Consider the following 20,874-nt stretch of genomic DNA (forward strand, 5'->3'; position numbering starts at 1 on the left):
GTTACAATATTGCATATAACACACATTTCTTGTTAGCAATATAAGGACGAAACTGTGCCGGGCCCACCAAAGAGAGAATGAATGCTGTTTGAGTATGGTACCTACAGAGTACCATTAAGGTTTCTTTTTAATTGATTTGCAATTGTGTTTAACCAATCTTATATCTTGTCTTATATAATAAAAATATTAACATACTACAAGGATTAGTCATGGGCTTCAAGAGCAAATAATAATAAGTACCATTATCCTCAAATTTGATTAGATCTAAGAATACAACACTAATGATGCTTTCTTCGGTACATTGGAGTCTATGGATAATGTGAATTATTGTGAAATATCAACTTGGAAAACATAGATGCCAAGAAATACTGAGCTAGATCGGAATGAATTTAGAGCGTTTCAACATTTTCCTAAAATTGTGCATATGTAATTGAATTACCAGCCTATGTGGTTTTTAACATTAATGGTCTTATGTGATGTAAAGTTTTCAAAATATACATTGTGTACCTTATATGGATTATGACTTCAGTGTACCTGAGAATGTCTCATGTTGTTATCCTAAAATTAATCAAATTGTAGAAGAATATACACTTAAAAAAATACTATGGATTCTCCTTCACAATGTCTCTTCTAGAGTGGATCCTTAAATGCAAAAGACATTAAATGTCCCTATCCAAATTGGAATTTCCATGTTAATTTTGGCAGCTTTTCCCAAAAGGCATCTGGTAAAAAAGGGACCAAAGGCTGTTTCTGCCTTTTTACTGCTTCTGCTGTTGTATTTGCCCCTTAGCTTGACTTCCAGTGCCACCAGGTCCCATTCTTCTATCTGATTCTTGGAAAAAGAAGATGCACAAACTGTGTTTTTGTCTCGCCATCTCTTTGGTCAGGGCTGCCAGTAGCTTCCTCCACCATTCTGCATAGTTGTGCATAATGTGTTGCTCCGTAATACACTTTAGTCTGGATTCCTGTTTACTTAAATGAGGCTTGCAGTTCATAAATTTAGAATTTTGGAGATTCAAAAAATCTCTAGTCTAGAACACAAATGGCTGCATTGGGCTTCTCTAGTATAAGTTATTAAATAAGAGGTTCAATGATCTGGAGAGCTGGGTAGAGCCTAGTGAATAAACAGGGATTAGTACCAGGTAGGTGGCACATAAACTGGCTGAAGTAGGGTTACAGAGCAGTGTGAAACTATTGCTTATTCCCTAATATTGACAACTTTTTTGCTTATGGGCTTTTGTATTTACCAACAGGGAGATCGAGGTATTCAAGGGCTAGAGGGGGCAAAGGGCTCCAAAGGAGAGTCAGGAGAGAAAGGCGAAAGGGTGAGTATTGACCAATAATAACATGTTTCTAAACCATTGAAAAGTATCATAATGTAACAAAAATACATCTGTTATCTTATTCTGCATTTCTTCACTTATATAATGATGTCCTATGCTGCAACAGTTCATAAGATTCATAAAAACAATCAAACTAGGCCCAGCCCTACCTAGAGGAGCTTTCAGTCCAGTCATACAAGAACACGTACACTATGGCCAGTTTAATCATAAACCAATGTTTGTTTGTTTTTTTAAATTTAATATTTTTTTAAATTTAATAATTTTTTTGATTCACATTGGAAGTCAGTTCACTTAACTGAATAGCGAAGAAATGTGATATCTAAAATGAGCTCCATGTACAAAAAACGTATAAAAAAGATCATCAATATCATGCTTCTTTCTTAATTGTGTTCTTTTCATAATCAGGGTGTTCAAGGTATTGGTAATCCTGGCCAACCGGGAGCAAAAGGTGAACCAGGGGAGAGGGTAAGTGTTAGCGTGTGTTGTCTGCCATCTGATTCCTGTATGGTCTTGTAATAGTTGCCGGAATTTCATGAGGCAGGGTAGTGATGTGCAGCCGATAGCAGCGCATCGCACCTTTCCTCTGTCAGTGCAAAAAAAAAAAGGATTGCTGATTTGTTAAGGTTTACTGTGGTTTGTACATTGTGCTTTACCATATTAATTAGCATACTTTGTTGTTTGTAGTAATGGAAAATCAATTTTGATAAAATATTACCAGGAAATCAAACTACAGTACCTCCATAAAGATATTTGCTAATAGTTTGGCATTTAATAATATAAACATTTTTATTAACATACTCTTTTTCTTTAGGGTCTTATGGGTCTCATTGGAAAGACAGGTGCAAAGGTATGTCCACTTGTGATTAGAAAATTAATTATTTCACTTCATCACCCGCTCTCCTGCACTGATCCGGACCTGGAACCTCCCCACCTCCCCAATTATAGCTACAGCCAGCTTCACCCATTGGATTGGAGTGATGACCGCTTGCTATGGTGGACTAATGACCACTCTAACCACCTAATACCTTACTGCTGAACATATGACCCCTTTTGGTATCACACACGTATGTGCATAATTGTTTCCTCAGCCTGTTCGTAATGCACTTTGAAGCAAGGAAAGAGTTTGAGTCCCACTCAGGTGTTTTGTGTATTGGCAGCACAGTGGCTAAATGGTTAGCCTTTCCACCTGGCAGTACTAGGGGTCGTTGGTTTGAATCCCAGCCACGGCATCACCTGCCTGGAGTTTGCATGTTCTCCCTTTGCCTGCATGGGTTTCCTCTGGGTACTCCGGTTTCTTTCCACACTCCAAAGACATGCTGGTAGGTGAATTGGCTCCTGTCCAAATTGGCCCTAGTATGTGTATGTATGAATGTGAGTTAGGGACCTTAGATTGTATGCCCCTTGAGGGTTAGGGACCTTAGACTGTACACCCCTTGAGGGTTAGGGACTGATGTGAATGTACAATATATATGTAAAGCGCTGCATAAATTGACGGCGCTATATAAGTACCTGAAATAAATAAATAAATATTCCAATTGGGGGACCTCACAAGAAGTTAGGAGAGTCTCTCCAACAGAGGCACAAACATGCCAGAGGTTTATACCCCTCGCCAAAACCAAAAAAAAAACAAAACATTTGACTGCTTTTCACTTATTTTGTTTTCTGTATTTCCATATAAAAATTGAGCCATTAATGAATTAATAGATGACTTATTTTAATGACCTTATTCAGTGGCCAGACACATAAATGCCGCATTTTGCCACCCACACAATCACTTTTTTTACTCTTTTTTTTTTATTTCATTGATTAATGCTTTTGCTAGTACAGACAGAAAGTGTACAGTTTGTTGCATTATTTGCTGATTTAGCTATTGAAGCACCAGCTTATACTGTGATTGTTTACCCAGGGAGACTCTGGAGACCCAGGACAGAATGGAGAACCTGGAAAAACTGGTCCACAGGGGCCAACGGGACAGCGTGGTAAGGATGGAGAAAAGGGAGATAAAGGAAATGACGGTACTGCGGTAAGACTTCTTGCTATTAAACTGCTGCTTCTCTGTCTCCACTTTTCACATACAGAATTTAGTTCACAATTATAACCCTTACATACAAATATATCCCTCCATATATTTTCTTGCAAATTTCTAGGCACTTTAACAAATGCAATCTCATTGCCTTGCTCTTTGATTCACACTCTCAAATCCCGGACTTCTCACAAGCTTCCAGTCGTTTCTGGAATTCCTTTCCACATGCCGTTGGGTGCTCACCAACCAGTAGAATGCTTAAAGCACCTTAAAACCCACTTCTTCAGATAAGCAGATAATCAAATGCAAGATATCCTCTTCAGTCACTGTTTCCTCCTCCACCACCTTACAAGCCACACTTTCTTGTATAAAGCTAACCTGTTTCCACTCTGATGCCTCTAAATTGTAGGCTTGTATGCTAAGGACTCTTTCCATGATTGATTACAAGTGTGGTACATTTTTGGCAAGTCAAATTCATTTAATGGTTTATTCAATTCATCAACATACAAAAGGAAAGGAGGAGGAGGGCACACATTAACAATAGCTGAATGCATGGCATAGTCAGAACTCATTGTGAGAACAAAAACCGAGAGAAAAACATTCAGTTGGGTGTATCCAGTACAAACGCCAGGTTCTTTACAGAGTACTGTATGTCATGTGGCCGTGAAGCTGAGGCCGTATGGGGGGGGCATATCAATCGATAGCCATCATTGCAAGGGATCTCATTATGATTGCATGGTCCTAGTGTACAAAAAAAAAAAGAGTGTAGAAAAACTTTCTAGGGGCACAGTAGACAAGTAAAGTGACAGAAATAGGGGTTTTAAAGCCAAGTGTGGTTGGGGAAAGACAGGGGTGAGGGAGTGGGAAGGGTGCTGGGTGGCAGAGTGGGGAGGCAAGCACCCGTACAGTTTGGTTTGCTTTGAGCATTCAGGTTAAAATGATTTTGAATCATGGGGATCCATGGAAAATGACCCATAATGTCCATGTGGCCACATAAATGGAGTACCTGTCATGGTGTTATGTCATGGTGTTAGGAGGGACACTCATGACCAGTGGAATATTATCACATGAGAAATTGTGAACAGGCCATGTCTGGGGGAAACATCAGGTTCCCCATTATTGGGGTTAGGGGACCTATATGAATGGAGGTGCTTTAATAGAGACCCATGTCTTTAAGAGAGCATTATCGCAGAAGGGTAAGGAGGAGGAATTGGGTCTGCTCTGTGACTGAACCAATGGGAGTGAGTTAGGTACTGTTGGGTAGAGAGATCCCTCTAGCTATACCAACCGAAACTCTCTAGCTAGACTAAGAAATGTATTTTCTATGGCATTAAATGCAGAGGAGAGGAGTAGTGATAAGATAAAAATTAGGAAAAAGGTACATAACTTTTGTATTAAATATGTACAACTCACCGGTCACTTTATTAGGTACAACTTGCTAGTGCCAAGAAAATCTCCCTCACACCATTACACCACCACCACCAGCCTGAACCATTGATACAAGGCAGGATGGATCCATGTTTTCATGTTGTTTCTGTCAAATTCAGATTCTACCATCTGAATGTTGCAGCAGCCAGTCTGCCCATTCTCCTCCATTGTCTTCCACACAACTGCCACTCACTGGATACTTACTCTTTTTTGGACCATTCTCTGTAAACTCTAGAGATTGTTTTGCGGGAAAATCCTAGTAGATCACCATTTTTTTAAATACTCAGACCAGCCGGTCTTGCACCAACAACCATTCCACGTTCAAAAGATGCAAATGGAGAAACAGAAAAAGGGCGCACCGACCTAGTGCATTATCGTTTAAAATAATTTATTGAACAAAATAGATATCATACTCACAATAGACATAAAAACACAGGCATGTCAAACTGGACAACATGTATGATCCAAACAACATCTGAGTCCATACGATGGAACCCTGGATGACCAACTGGCTAACGCGTTTCAAGGACACAATCTCTAGGAGGAAGAGGTTGTGTCCTCGAAACGCGTTAGCCAGTTGGTCATCCAGGGTTCCATCGTATGGACTCAGATGTTTGGATCATACATCTTGTTTAGTTTGACATGCCTCTGTTTTTATGTCTATTGTAAGTATGATACTTACTTTGTTTCTTCAATAAATATTTTAAACGATAATGCACTAGGTCGGTGCGCCCTTTTTCTGTTTCTCCATTTGCATCTAGTGTATTTGGACCACCCTGTTGAGGGCAGCAAGCAGTGCATATTCCAGAAAATTCCAGAACATTCCTATTGGGTCTACTGTGTCCTTTCCTAGTGCAGGAGAAAAGTGTTTGTTGGTTGATATTCCGCGTTCAAAGTCACTTAAATCCTCTTTTTCCCCATTCTGATGCTCGGTTTGAACTTCAGCAAGTTGGCTTCACCACTTCTAGATGCCTAAATGCATTGAGTTGCTATCATGTCATTGGCTGATTAGCAATTTGTGTTACCAACTAATGCAATTAGGTACAAGGTGTACCTAATAAAGTGGCTGGTGAATGTATATACAATATATAAGATAATGTTTTGGAAGCTAAAAAAATGAGACAAAGTTTTCCCGTATTTTCAGTAAAGAGGTGATACTACCTTTTCCTTGTTTCTCTTTTCTTGCAGGGTGAACCTGGAACCCCAGGAAGTTCTGGAGAGAGAGGTCTGAGGGTAAGAACAAATGTAACAAAACAAGGGCTTGAATTAGCCGTTTAGGAATCCCAAGTGACTTGTTCTAGATGCACATGCTACTATGGAACATCTCCCTGTTTAGTAACAAGTGCCAAAATCCAACTTCCGGAGGTGCTTGTTAACTCTCTAATGAGTAGGGGGTTTGCTTTATGATTACCGACCCAAGGAATTGGCTGTTATGTCATCATGCCCCCTTCTTCAGACTGTTGAAGTAATCATCACCAATCTAATCAAAAATTGATTAGAAAAAAATTTCATTTTCGATCTCGAAACGGAAATCAACTGTCGCCATAAGCACTCTAACCATACAAAAATCAAATGATCGTTCTACTGATTTGATGTTGCATTCAGTTTTCTGTCCATGCATGGCCAGGTTAAGAAAATGTACACTATATATGCATTATACAGGAACACTGCTGTAATCTTATTTTGCCAACTTGTGAAATCTGAAACATAAAAACATATAAAAAAGAAATTTCCATTAACATATGGAGCATCATTTGCTTTTATTGGGCTGTTTTGTGCATATAGCTGGTATTCTTTAGAAAAATAAATTACTATGCTTCTTTTCCATGAGACTTTAGTTTGGTAGATCTTTTGTATTCTATTTACATCAATTAATAATGGCAATCCTGTTTTCCTCAGGGTCCTCCAGGGATCAGGGGCATTCTAGGAGAAAAGGGAGACCAAGGGGAGCCCGGAGAAGAAGGAAGGAATGTGAGTATCTATAAAACCACAGAAGGACTTGGGTAATTACCAGAAAACACAAAACAGACTTTCTGCCATGTCGATCTGTCTCATGTCTGAGACCTAAAATTTGATAAGTAATAATGGTATTGGGAGAGAGTTTTCTGGGTATTGTGTTGCTTGTGCAGGCAGTGTTGTAGTGCAGATGGAATGAAACCAGACATGGCAGCCAATATATAATTCCTATAAACTGACTGAGCTGCAAAGGAATATGAGGGCCATGTGCAGCTCATAGGAGACACATTGGACATGACTGCTTTATCAGAAGGCTGTATAATGTCAGGGAATTTGGCCAGTGCACATAACCATTCAAAACAGCTGTGCCAAGACATGTTGTAATTTTAAAGTATATCTAAGGCCAAAACTCTTTGTTTCGTTTTGGATCAAGCAAGAAATGGTAAAAACTCCTGTCAAATATTTGTTTGCATGAGTGTTTTATTCAGAATTTTCCCTTCACTTCCTGTCCTGTAGAAACAACAGGAAGTCAGAGTATATCTAAATTGAGGAAAGTCCCCTCTTAGATAGTTGTCACTGTACCGAGAATTTCCTTTGGAAAATTTCATCTGTACTGGTGCCAACTCAAAACTTTGGGTTTTCCATTACGTCTAGTCAGGCCAGATAGAGGGGTAGAACCTTGTCTTTAGATACACTTTAATCCACTGAAAGACACAATGGTATGATATCGTTTTTAAAAACAAAGATAGAGCATTGAGCTAGAAAAGCTTCTACTCCAGTGTCCCTGCCTTAGTTATGTGGGTACCAATACTTTGGCCAGTTTTGGTCAAAGTCAATTGACCTACCAACCTACACAGCACAAACTACATACAGCCAACACCCTTACTGGAAATTAAACCTTGGGTCCCAGCAATGAAAGCCAAGAACACTACCTGTGATGGGAGTCACTTTGGGTGGGGGGGCCCATGGAACCCAGCTCACTTTGGAGAGGTGGGGAGACCCCTGCCTCAGCTCCCCATATCCCCTTATGTGTAAATCACCCTGTGCCTTTTAGGGGTACAGGGTAATCTTTCCTAATATTGTGTGGGCTTTGTCTCAGGCTGAGTAGACATGTCTGGGAGATAGGTGGGGTGGGGGTTGTTGATTGTTTAATGTTATGTGGCTGCAACCCATTGTTCTATTGTTTGCATGTGTATATGTGTATTAGGTTAGTGCAGGGGTGTCTCCAGCAGCCCTCCCTCCTGATGGGACTGTCTGCTGGTGTGAAGTTTGAATACCTGTGTGTCTCTTGTTTCTAAATATAGATTGCCCCGCCCTGTGTCATTATGCAAGGAGGGGGGATTGTCCCCTGAGTGTATATATCTTGTATCTGTTTTCAAATAAACTAGTCTACCTCTGGTTTACTTCAAATCTGGTGTCATCTGGATCTTGGGGTAACAATAGCCAGATTCACTGGTCTCGCGTTCCAGAGCCTGAGAAGCAGCTTCTTGATGGAGATAACCAGTCATGGGTGTCTGGGGTCCGTTACACTAACCACTTAGCCAGCACACATAGGATATTAAAGTGAGCCCAATAGCTCTTTTCTACGTGGCAGATTATCTTGGTTTATATTTATGCATTCATTTTCATTTGACAGTTATTGTCCCCAAACATTTGCTGTTTTTGTAGGTAATTTCAGTTGAGATTGTTCTTCTTTTTAGGGGAGCCCTGGACAGCCCGGTGGTAAAGGTGAACGTGGTGACGCAGTATGTATTTCAATTCCCGTATTTCATACTATATAGTCCTTCAAAGTAGGACATTATGGATTACTCTGGTTAATTAAAAGAGAGCCAAGACCCTAAACTATTATATACTGTGATTTAAACTCAGGAATTTGTTTGGATCTCAGTCCACACAACCTATGTCTAAGGGGTAATCAGAAAGCTTGACAGTGAGTGGTTAGCTACTCTAATGGGAACTTGGAACTCACTAACTTGATAATTTAGTCTCTTATGTCTAAGAGCTCCTGAAGACACTGGAAACTAAGACAACACAGACAAAATAACGACAAATCAGGTTCTGAGGTGTCTGCCATCCCCCTCTTTACTCCAAAACATTAAATATGAATGGTCAGGTTACCTTCAATTAATTGGATTGAGCCTGCAACCTCTAATATCTAGATCCAGCATTAAGCTGGCAATGCACATTACAATTTATATGTCAGGACTGGTGATTGAGGAAGGGGGCAAGCAAACTGGAAAATTGCCCCACTCTTGCCGCATTAACAAGGGCCCCCAAGAGCTTTCCCCCCCTGCTCTCAATCTCCTCTGCACATGAAAATCTGCATCATTACAGTAGCAGCATCATATCCTTCATCATGAGCCACTCCATAGCATACAAATGCTCTTAAATTGAAAGTATAACCTAGCTTTTTTTTTTAGTTTTGGATAAGTAGGGAAGGGTAAAACCCCATCAGGTTGTTTTTGTCATCTGTGTACCATTGGGAAATTTCCTTCAGTAGCTGTCCCAGAGACACAACAGGAACTTAATGGAAATCTCCCAAAGTGAGGGGGATTTCCCTCTTTGTCCATTTTACCTGGAGCAGGTGTCCCCTTTGTCATATTTCCTTTTACCTCTTGTTCTGGGGGCAGCTGTAAATTTCTGGATTTCACCTAATATTCTGTTTTGGTAGCAATGGCCACCAGCAGTTTATTTCCCCAATGGGGACAGGCGGTAATAAAACCTGGATGATTGCATGGTAGGATGCATTAGAGCAAAGCGTTTTTCTATTTATAAACTGGATCAGGAACTGGAGGGCCTCTGCTACTGCCACCAAGGGGGCCCCAGTTTAACCCTTTCCCAGGGCCCCAATCTATCTAAAACCTGTTTTGTTGTCAATGCGAAGTCTGTTTAAATTTACCAAACATTATATAGTATGAGGTTCTTCTTAAAAAAAAGTAAATTGAATCCATTTCTATGATAATCAGGCAGGCCTTCATACTACAAAGTTCTTGGTAGTACTGATTGTACAATCAGACTATACTGTATATGAGTGCTTTAAACATATTTCTCAGATTAATCACTGTCAATGGCTTGCCGTATATCAAATAATTTATTTTGACTTTTTTAGGGCCCCCAGGGACCAGCTGGACCACCAGGGAAACCAGTAAGACTGTTTAATTAAACGTATATTCAGTGTTACACAATGTCTTTGTGCATATTTCTATATTATGGTTGTTGTTTTGTTTCATTTCTGTTATTTTTATCATGCTGATTGTCATTCCTATTGTTTTTATTCTCATTAATATTATTATTATTATTATCACTTGTTTTATGTCCATTATGTTTTCTGTGAATACACTTGTTCCTTAACAAGTTATGTTTACTTCTTTAAGGCTTCCATTGAATCAGTAACAGCTGGATTGAAAGGGGATCAAGTAAGTGAATGCATATCGATGGATTTTTTTAACTAACAGAAAATATTTGTATTTTTATATATTTTATGTTTTCATTTTTTTATATTTGACATCCTTCCCAAGCCCTTACTTTTGTCTGTATTTATTTTAGGGAGAAGCTGGGGACCCTGGGGAGCATGGAGCAAAGGGACAGAAGGGTGAACCTGGTGCAAACGGTCTTTCTGGAGAAAGGGTAAACATGATATTCCCTTGTTATTCTCAGTGATATTATTATTATTTGCGTTTTTATAGCACCAACAGTTTGTTCAGCACTTTACAAAGTAAAGGGGGGCAGTATAGTTACAGTACAATTCAAGACAAGAGGGTTAGTGGGCTCTCCTGAGAACTTACAATCTAAAAAGGAAGGGAAAAACTCTGTGTGTATGAGTTGGCTGAGAAAGTCGAATGCATTTTTTAAGTTGATGCAAGATAGGCTTCCTTAAAGAGTTGCGTTTTCAGGGATCACCTAATGGTGGACAGAGTAGGAGATAGCTGGACAGGTTGAGGTATAGAGTTCCAGAGGATGGGGAGACTCTGAAGAAATTATGAGAGGAGGTTACAAGAGAGCTAGAGATTAGAAGGTCTTAGAAGGAGCGGAGAGGATAGATAGGTTGATGTATTGAACTAAAGTGGGTGATGCAGTTGAGGACAGAGTTGTGAATGGCTTTGTACATCATTGTTAATTGTATCTTTTTAAGGCATTTTAAACCAACCAATTATGTCTGGTGATGCCTTTAGGATAAAAAAAAGTTTATACGCTGTTGCTTGACTTTTCTGGCCACCATTTTGTGCTTAGAAATAGCAGCTGTGAGAAGTTAGTCCAAGATATGGGGCTCTTCATTTAAACCATAAATCCAGCCAAAACATTTTTTCAGTTTTGGAAAAAGTGGGAGAAGGTTAGGACTTATGTGGAACGTTACTGCTTACACAGACAGGAATAAAAACCTTACTGAGGTTACAACCCTTCCATAATCTAACCAAATCTGAAAAATACATTTTGACTGTAGTTGAACTTTGCTATATGGAGGACTGGTAGCCATAGTAAATGTGGCCACATTCTTTCATAGGGCATTCTTTCTAAATAATCATTGCATCCAGGATATGAAGGGACTATCAAGCAGTTCCTCCCTGTTGACTTTTATCATCCAATAATGTGCATGCATTTTTTAAAAATGTTTTTGTGTTTAATTGGGTATTCTTTGTAAAGTGAAACTTCACCATATTCACTAAGCTTTGGAGCAAATTCCCATGCAAAACACAACTTCCCTTGCAAAGTGAACATCCTATTTGCCTTTAGTAAATCCATCCCAAAGATCCACTTAATCTACTTCACCTTTGGTAAATCAGGCTTTTGAGTCTAATCCCTGCCTCTGGTGTTCACTTACCATTCCCCTTTCTAATAACAGTGCATTTGTGACCTGGGCACTTGGTCCTATTGGGCAGAGGGATTACAGTGGAATACTTTATCTTCTGGGATAAAGTCATGAAAATCTCTCAACAATCCGCCAACTTTCACATCCCCACAGATCCATTCTTCTTCCTACACCACGACACCATCCCCACTAAAATGTATCTGAAATTGATCTTAAGACACCTCCTAAATTCTGAAAAGACCTGCATCTCCACCAGCTGGCAGAAAGAATTCTCTCCGTCCATCAGGATGTGGCTTAATAGAGTAGATGATATAAGGAGAATGGAGGACCTATCACAAGAATACCTAAGAGACGTTTCACAAAACTTGGCAACATTGACATATGTTTATATACTCAGATGAAGGCAAACTCCTAATGGCCGGAATGGAAAGAGAGACAAAGGATCCTTATGAATTACCATCATTTGCCCTCTTCTTCTAATACTCAATGATCACCCTCCCTGCCCCTTGTTGGTTCCCCCTATTCTCCTCTTCCCTACATTTCACCCCCTTCTCCCTGTAAACACCCCAGCACTACAGTCTCTTTCCTAAGCAACCCCTTTTCTTCCCATCCCAGTAATCCAAGTACCCTGTTCCCCCACAGCTTTCCCTAACTAGAAGGAGCTTAAGCCCCCTGACCTAAAACACAGTCTGTTCCCCTTTGTTCTTAGTTTTGGTTGCCGTTGTATTTGTCCCATGCTTCGAAAAAGGAAAATCTGTATCAGCAAGATTGTCACCGATGGAGAACGGATACTACCTTCCCGACTTCTTTCCATTCCAACCGTCAAAAGACAAGATGGAAAACTGATGGAATCGACTCCACAGCCAGCAATATGTTTACCCAAATTGATATAGTTTCATATCTACTGCAAATGTCTTTGTACAAACTCATAATGCGTCTTATACATAGACCTGTCCTTTAACATGTACTGTATGTTACCAGGTTGATACATAAGTAATGAATTAAAAAAAAAATTATATCCAGGCTATACGCTCATACGCTGGTACAACTGAAGTCAGAATGAATTATTTAAATGCTTCTGATTTTTCTCCAGGGTGTTGAAGGACTCAGGGGACCTCCAGGAAATCGGGTGAGTTCCTACATTTTAGGATTAATCAAAATCTTGGGTTTAGATTATAATCACTAGAGTTCTGCTGCTTTGTTGAAGGAGCGACACCAGTCCCCCCTTTCCATCCCCACTTCCCCTCTAACAATACAGCAACATCTTCACAGTTGAACAAACATTGCTTGCCAGAAAGCCTAAAGACATTGCTGAGCCTTCATATTAGAATGACTAGCCTGCTTTGCAGGCACAGCTTCATGTACTGTATATACCCCATTAAAAATGTTCAACTGCAAAATAAAGATTATACTTTATATAAATAATTAAAAAAATACATCTACATTATATAAAAGTTTTAAAATGAATCTGATCAAAAAGCCAATAAACTTTCAACTCAGTTCTGCTATTTCATTGCTTTTCAGGGGGACCCTGGAGATCGCGGAGCTCCTGGCGAAAAGGTAAACAGATAAGAAACCTTATTCACTATCAAAAAATGGCTGCATAGGGGATCATGAATGTGAAGTGTACTGATTTTTTTTTTTTTAATTCACATCTTGCGGCTTAATGTGGCCTTGTTCTGGAAGTGGAGCCAGCGCCTATGCCAGTGTCCTTCATTCCACCGGATCCTGTGCTAATTACATCCAGATTCCCAGTGGCATGAAGTGCATCAGCTGAGGCTACGAGCAACGTTCACCAGCTGTGGCGGTTGACTTATGGCCACCTTGATTAAGTGAATAAACAGTAAGAATATTTTCTTTTAATTTCTGTAAAGGGAGACCGTGGACCTCCTGGAGCTGATGGAAGGAATGGAGTCGATGGGAAGCTTGGGCAGCCAGGACCTGCGGGACTAAGAGTGAGTGAAATAGACTTGTACCCAGGGGCGGACTGACAACTCATGTGGCCCCCAGGCAATAGAGATCATGGGGCCTCTGTGTCCTCGCCCACACCCAAAAAAGCCTATGAAAAAGACAATGAAAGGTACCAAGGGCATCTCATGGGGCCCCCTACTGACCCCGGCCCTCGGACAGTGCCCGAGTGCTCAAATGGTCAGTCCGGGGACTAAGAGTGAGTGAAATAGACTTGTACCTGTCAGGGCAGGGCTGTGGAACGGACAGGTAGGCCTAGTGGCAGGGTAACGCACTGGCTGACGACAACCACCACCAACAGAGCGAAGTCCCTCAGGGTGCGGAGTCTAAGTCCCAGGCTGCCCTTCACCAGGGCCCCTGATGGTGGGGATGGACTTGACGCAGCCAGGAACCAGGTCGCGGCCCCCGAGACACCCCGGCTGTGGTAATGGCCGCCGCCAATGGCGTGTAGCTGGTCAGAATGACAATAACGTAGTCAGGCAAGCCGGGTCGACAACAACGGGACAAAACGGTACAGAACAGTAGACAGAGAATCACAGGTCACGGGCCGGGTTCAGCAACGGAAGGTCAGATCGAAGGAAAACACAGAGAATGGTCTTAATCACAAGCCGAGTCAGATACCAGAAGAGTCACGAACGTATACACAGAGCTGTAGGAAGACAAAGTCACAAGACACAAGTGCAAAGAGCATGTGCGGGCCACAGGCTTATATGTCATCAGCCACACCCCTCTGGGGGATGGACCTCAGAGACCTGAAGGCATAAAAGGATTCCCACCATGCACAGCAGAATCCAAGATGGACGCCAGCACATGGAGTAACATAACCACAGGGAAAAGGTAGGACCTTGACAGTACCCAGGGGCGGACTGACAACTCATGTGGCCCCCAGGCAATAGGGATCATGGGGCCTCTGTGTCCTCGCCCACACCCAAAAAAGCCTATGAAAAAGACAATGAAAGGTACCAAGGGCATCTCATGGGGCCCCCTACTGACCCCGGCCCTCGGACAGTGCCCGAGTGCTCAAATGGTCAGTCCGGGGACTAAGAGTGAGTGAAATAGACTTGTACCCAGGGGCGGACTGACAACTCATGGGGCCCCCAGGCAATAGGGGATCATGGGGACCCTGTGTCCTCGCCCACACCCAAAAAAGCCTATGAAAAAGACAATGAAAGGTACCAAGGGCATCTCATGGGGCCCCCTACTGACCCCGGGCCCTCGGACAGTGCCCGAGTGCTCAAATGGTCAGTCCACCCTTGCTTGTACCCCCCCCCCGACTCTGTCTAGTTTGGGAATTCACAGTCTGAAGTGCAGAGTGGGTGGAATTTGCCTATATATTGTTAAAATGGAGTGGATTGTATATTCCCGCATTTTGTTTAAACATTTTTCCGTGACCCTAGTGTAGCATGTACAACCAACTATGCTTTAGTTAGAAATGTCCAACTTATTTAGTAATTACTATATATGTATTGTATTTATTTTTTTCTTTTTTCTGTTTTTAAGTTATATACATAATTGTAAGCTTGCTACTAATTATTTAATTTCAACTCTAGCTTATGTACTTATTGTAGGGAAACATTGATTGATTTACACCATGAATGTGCCTATTCTGTACATACTTTATTCCTATATTTACTAATGCCATCTGTGATTTTTGTATTTTAATAAAATTGAATTGACTTGCATTGTAAATGCAGACATGTATAGGTCAGTTTAATAAACATATCTAACTTGGGTGTATATAACTCACTTAGACAGTATAGTAAATTATAGAACAAGATGCACAAAGCAAAGAATTACAATGTCCCTGAAAATTAAACTCTGGGATGGTTAGTGGGAAGACCCTAGTACAAACCTTCATATTGCTTAAAGGTCTTTTCGAAATGTTTATTGGTTAAGAGCATCAGATGCAGCCAATACGTTTCAATAGAAAAGCTTCCCTTCTTCAGGGCTTGAGCAGTCAATGTTGTTCAAAGCGCAATCAGATACACTAAAAGACCTACAGTATGTTACGACTGGTAAGGACTATTGTTTCCACATGACAGTAGGATTGGCTAAGTGAGAATTAAAGGAAGATATTAACACTTCTTGTCTTTATTTCCCCACTTTTCACTTCCTTTTAGGGTGATCCAGGAAAACAAGGAGAACCTGGGAGAGATGTAAGTATTTCACTGCGAACCAAAGTGCAACTTGAATGGACAAGCTACAGAACCTAACATCCCCAACGGTTTGAAAGTTCAGGCATGCCCTAGAAATTAGGGCTTGTACTTCCTGACCTTGTACATTTCCTTAACCACTTTCAGACCGGACACTTTTACCCCCTTCCTGACCAGGGCAATTTTCAGCTTTTAGCGCTATCACACTTTGAATGACAATTGCGCGGTCATGCAACTCTGTACCCAAATGAATTTTTTACCATTTTTTTGAGACAGATAAAGCTTTATTTTGGTGGTATTTATTCACCACTGGGATTTGTATTTTTTTTTGCTATGTAAATGAAATGTCCAAAAATTTAAAAAAAAAGTGTTTTTTTTTATAAAATTTTGCAAATAAATAATATTTCATCATAAATCTTAGCCAAAATGTATTCCGTTATCTTTTTAGTAAAAAAAAAAAAAAATCCAAATTAGTTTATAAGCAAAAATTATAATTTTTAAACTTTTTTTTTTACATTTTTATTTTATTTTTTTATATTAATTTTTATTTTATTTTTATTTTTTTTACATACTGTCACCCTAGCAGTACAGTGTCACCATGGTGACACTGTTCTACTTGTGGGGGGTGATGAAGATTTTTTTTTTTTATTTTTTACAGTGATTGCTTTTACACCCATATAGGATGTAAAAGCAATCATTTCTCTTTCTCTCTGTGTGCATTCTTGCACTCATTGAGAAGTACTGAGTGAGCTGTGATTGGTCACAGCTTGTCACATGGTACAAGGCTGTTGTGACTAGCCTTGTACCATGTGACCTCTGTGATCATTCACAGATTTCACACATAGTAAGCAATGATGTCAGAAGTGACATCTTGCTTACTACTTTGCATGTGATCACTGATTGGCCAATCAGTGATCACATGATCGGGACCTCGTACAGAGGTCCCGTCCGACGATCGGTGTTTCACTGTGTCCGGAGGACACAGCGGGCACCGGATCGCGGTGCTGCGCGCTCCCAGGGAGCGCGCACAAGCAGGGTGCGGGGAGGCCGTTTATAGACGGCCACCCAACCCTGCAGTGCCACCGTCCGGCCGTTTATATACAACGGCCGGACGGGAGGTGGTTAAGCAAATACCTTTTGAGGAACTATTGTAATGTTTCTTACCCTGAAGATCTGGCCAGTAACAGCACTTCATTTCACAAGATTGAAATTATTATTATTATTATTATTATACAGTATTTATAAAGCGCCAATAGTTCGCTCAGCGCTGTACATTACAAAGGGGGACAGAACATGTGACAGAACAATACCAATACAATGCAAAACATGAGGGAATTGAGGGCCCTGCTCTTTCGAGCTTACAATCTGATAAGTCATGTTGTTAGCCTACCGTGCGCAATACTCCATTTGGCCGTTGGGCTATCTATCAGATCTGGGAGGTTGTCAGAAAAGTTGCAACATATTCACAAAACAATTATTGGCTTAGGAAAACTATATACAGTAAGATACATGACCAAACATACTGAAAAAAATATTGTTGATTTACATACACTTTAAAGGGTTGCAGGTTGACCATGACTCTGGAACAGGGGATGTGGCTGGATTTGTGAAAAGGATGAATTGGGGCCTAGGGCTGCATTACTAAGCGCATGGACTGCATTTTGTTTAATTGTCTAAATTATGATTCTTACTTGTGTAATCCAATAATTATAGCATATTAAAACAGGAGCTCAAAATAGGTCTATTTAATGAAAATATTCAAAACAATAAGTAAATCAAAATCTTGATATACCTGTTATACAGCCTTGTTGGAGAGCACAGTGGCTTAGTAGTTAGATGCCAGACATCAGTCCTTGGTTTCAACCCTGCTCAAGACATTAACTACATGGAAGTTGCATGTTCTTCCTATGCTGGTGTGGGTTTTCTTTCCAGCTCTACCAGTTTCCTCCCTCAATCAAAAGACATACTAGTGTGTTCTTTGGCTATTGTCTAATTTGGCTTCAGTATATGTGCGGGTCAGAAAATCTCAACTGTAACCTCCTATGACAGCTGCTGGAAATACTCTTTTGAGTGGCTAATGCAGCTCTTGTACTCATTTCAGGCAACCCTAGAAAAGTAATATATATGTGACTTTTCTATGAGCAAATGCATCAAATCAAAATTAAAACCAAAACTTGTATATAAAAAAAAAAAATTATAAATTAAAAATATTATGTCCAAAAATCCCACCGTGTCCAAAAATAAAATAAAAATAAAATAGAAATAAAGTCAAAAGTCGCAAACTTGACTTTATTTCTATTTTATTTTTATTTTTATTTTATTTTTGGACACGGTGGGATTTTTGGACATAATATTTTTAATTTATAATTTTTTTTTTTATATACAAGTTTTGGTTTTAATTTTGATTTGATGCATTTGCTCATAGAAAAGTCACATATATATTGTTTAGCTGGCCTTCAAGGGTGAAGGTAGATCACTTTTCTGGGAGATTATAGGTTTAAGTGTTCTGATATATAAGTATAACCCTAGAAAAGTAATGTTCCAAGGTTAGAAGTACACCAAGGTGGTCATAATAGTAGAGATCGGATGGAATACAGCCTTGACTGTTGCCTCCAATGGTCAAAAACAAACTTCAACTTCCAATAAAGGAGTAAAACAAATATTGAAAAATTATAAATGCTGGTTTGTGACTCGGGCTTGTATTTCTTAAATGTTTATTATTTGTAGCAATTTATTTTGCCCCAACAAGTGGCCAATGGACTCATGGGGTGCTCATTCACCTCCTGCAACCAAAGACTACAGGTTCAACTATCTCTTACGATAATCAGTCCATGTAGGTGTCCATGTAAGTGCGATAACATTGTAACACAGAGACTTTCAAGCAAACTAGAGAAGGAAGAAATCTTCTATTTCATGTTTCATTCGTGCACCAGTAAAAATAATCAACATGGGTTCTGCCTATTGTTTTCAGCAAGGGGGCTGCCCTTATATGAAGTCTGTCCCTGTGTCATAGCATTTGACTAATTTTTCCATTTTCAGGGACTTCCGGGACTTCGAGGAGAGCAAGGACCACCAGGCCCGATTGGCCCAGTAGGTCCTCCAGGGGTTGCGGTAAGTAGACTATGTCTATGATGTCACCTACATGGTTCTGGTTCTTCTTGTTTTTAAAGTAATGTATTTGAATGTGCATTTTTTTCATGTTTTTTCAAGGGAAAACCTGGGGAAGATGGCAAACCTGGCCTGAATGGTAAAAATGTGAGTATTCTCATTAGCTATAGCTATCTTGGATATTAAATATCATACATTAGTGTTGTTTTTAATAATATACTCAAGCTATCTCTATCCCTGGTGTTAAATAGAGTTGCTTTAGGGCCCCTTTGCTCTAGAACCAATGGGCAAAGTCACCTACGGTATATGTGTGCTGTTCTGGTAGGATTAAGAGGCACCCCTCTATCACTGCACAAGGGCAGACAGGATGTTGTGAGGTGCAGTTCAGGAGCGCCTCATCTCATTTTGCCATGTGAATGTGTCACAGATCATAAGCAAAGATGATCTGCTACTTGTAGTTTTAACAACATTTGCTTTTTCCTGCCTTGTTTCTATTTTGATGCTGCAAGGTAGGCCTGGGATATATTGATATCACCAGATCCCACATGCTGATTGATACAGTAGGTACATGAGGTGTCTTCACCCCGCCTGTCATTCAACCTCACTGTTAGCTGTGATCAGACCAATGGTCATTGCCTGAGCAATAGGTCCATTTCCTAGCCTGAAAGGTTCAGTCCGTATTAGTTCCTGCACTTTTGCATTCCCATTCTTTTGGTTACTGAAATTTGTTTGTATTTTGACTATGCTTGTTTGCTGCCCATCCTGACCTTTAGCCTGTCCCCATTTCTGAAATTACCTGTCAACTTTGTTACAAGCTCAAGTGTAGTCCCTACGTAGCTGCCCCCTGCAAAGGTGTGTCCAAGTGCTGCAAACCGGTACAGTGTTGCTCTGTGTGGGCTGCATTGGTGAAGATGAGGTGGCGTGTGCTTAGACTTTGCCTCTGTAGCACCCTCCTAGTTAGCTAGGGGGAGATAGATAATTAATTTTTAGTTACTGGGTCAAACTTGCGTCAGGGCTGAGAGGCTCATCAGATCAGTTCTTTTATACCTCTCTCTGCTCTAGAATCTTGGAGAAGATTCTAGAAGCAGTGGGCGGGGGTGAGAAAGAGCTGGTCTGCACTCTTAGGGGATCCTGACCAATCCCCAAGTAGGAGGCTTGGCATGGGTCGGCACAGCCCTTAAAAGTAACTGAGCCTGCTTGGCAGCAGGAGAGTTGGGGTGGAAGATGTGAGGAAGTTGAGATGCAAGAGCCTGGTAGTGGTCCCAGTGGGAAGGGGCCTACCTACTGGAAGGACACTGGAAAGGACAATCGCTCAGCCTCAGAGCTAGGACCACCTGTAGAGCCAGGAAAGGAGCCAGCCCAGCGGATAGCCTAAAGGCAGCCACCTACCTCAATCTGCTCGCAGGACTGAGAAAAGTGAGTAGTCCTGCAACCCCTGGGCCAGTTAAGGGAAAGAGAGCACTCTGGTGGGAAACCTAATTAGCTTCTTACCAGGGACTGTTTATTTTACGTGACTGGCACTCAGGCAACTGGATAAGAAGAGGATTATCTGAAGTTTGGGGTGGTACACCAGGAGAGGCTTGAGAGCTCTCCAAGAAGAGTTTCTGCTGTGTAAAGACCTGTACATAGATGCTAAGGAGTTTGTCCTCGGTTTGCAGTTCCATTGGGTATCCCATACCCCCCTTACCCCATCCAAGTTTAACACCCCTTAATAAAACATAACAGCCAAGCTCATGGACTGTTTACTGACTCCGAGTAAAAGTCTATGGAAAATGCATGTTGCCTGGCTGTGTGCGACTGTAGGGGCACCCAAATCTCTAGCGACTCTAAAGGGGGTAGTGCTACACCTCTAAGCCTGGATTAGGGTTTAGACTATCTCCAAACATACAGACAACTCAGAGGGTTTACTACCTGGTTAGTTTGTGATAGAATATATATATATTTTTTTTGGTTGCAATGAGAGTCAGATATTTTTTGAAGGTGAATATACTTGGGAAAGTTCCTTATTTCATAAGTACACACCATTAGGCAATTGAACAGTGATTCTTCCAGCAGCATGGAGTAGGTTACAGGAGAAAAATCAGAGGC

The 20,874-nt window shown here is 40.7% G+C and overlaps 1 protein-coding gene across 3 annotated transcripts in view; it reads left to right on the plus strand.

Annotated features, from left to right (window-relative positions):
* The window catches only part of COL7A1 (collagen type VII alpha 1 chain), a 299,769-nt gene that overhangs the window by 189,094 nt on the left and 89,801 nt on the right, over positions 1-20,874 (plus strand). For all 3 annotated transcript variants that reach the window (XM_089684078.1, XM_089684079.1, XM_089684077.1), the window contains exons 51-66: positions 1,254-1,325; positions 1,749-1,808; positions 2,155-2,190; positions 3,250-3,366; positions 5,983-6,027; positions 6,694-6,765; positions 8,451-8,495; positions 9,860-9,895; positions 10,125-10,166; positions 10,297-10,377; positions 12,651-12,686; positions 13,082-13,117; positions 13,432-13,512; positions 15,646-15,681; positions 18,718-18,789; positions 18,889-18,933. In XM_089684078.1, coding sequence (XP_089540204.1) covers positions 1,254-1,325; positions 1,749-1,808; positions 2,155-2,190; positions 3,250-3,366; positions 5,983-6,027; positions 6,694-6,765; positions 8,451-8,495; positions 9,860-9,895; positions 10,125-10,166; positions 10,297-10,377; positions 12,651-12,686; positions 13,082-13,117; positions 13,432-13,512; positions 15,646-15,681; positions 18,718-18,789; positions 18,889-18,933 — 912 coding nt within the window. The remainder of the gene's footprint in view (positions 1-1,253; positions 1,326-1,748; positions 1,809-2,154; positions 2,191-3,249; positions 3,367-5,982; positions 6,028-6,693; positions 6,766-8,450; positions 8,496-9,859; positions 9,896-10,124; positions 10,167-10,296; positions 10,378-12,650; positions 12,687-13,081; positions 13,118-13,431; positions 13,513-15,645; positions 15,682-18,717; positions 18,790-18,888; positions 18,934-20,874) is intronic.

The sequence above is a fragment of the Staurois parvus genome, unplaced genomic scaffold (genome assembly GCF_062004578.1).
Source record: "Staurois parvus isolate SC_StPar_1 unplaced genomic scaffold, SC_StPar_1.0 ptg000335l, whole genome shotgun sequence".
Classification (NCBI taxonomy): Eukaryota; Metazoa; Chordata; class Amphibia; order Anura; family Ranidae; genus Staurois; species Staurois parvus.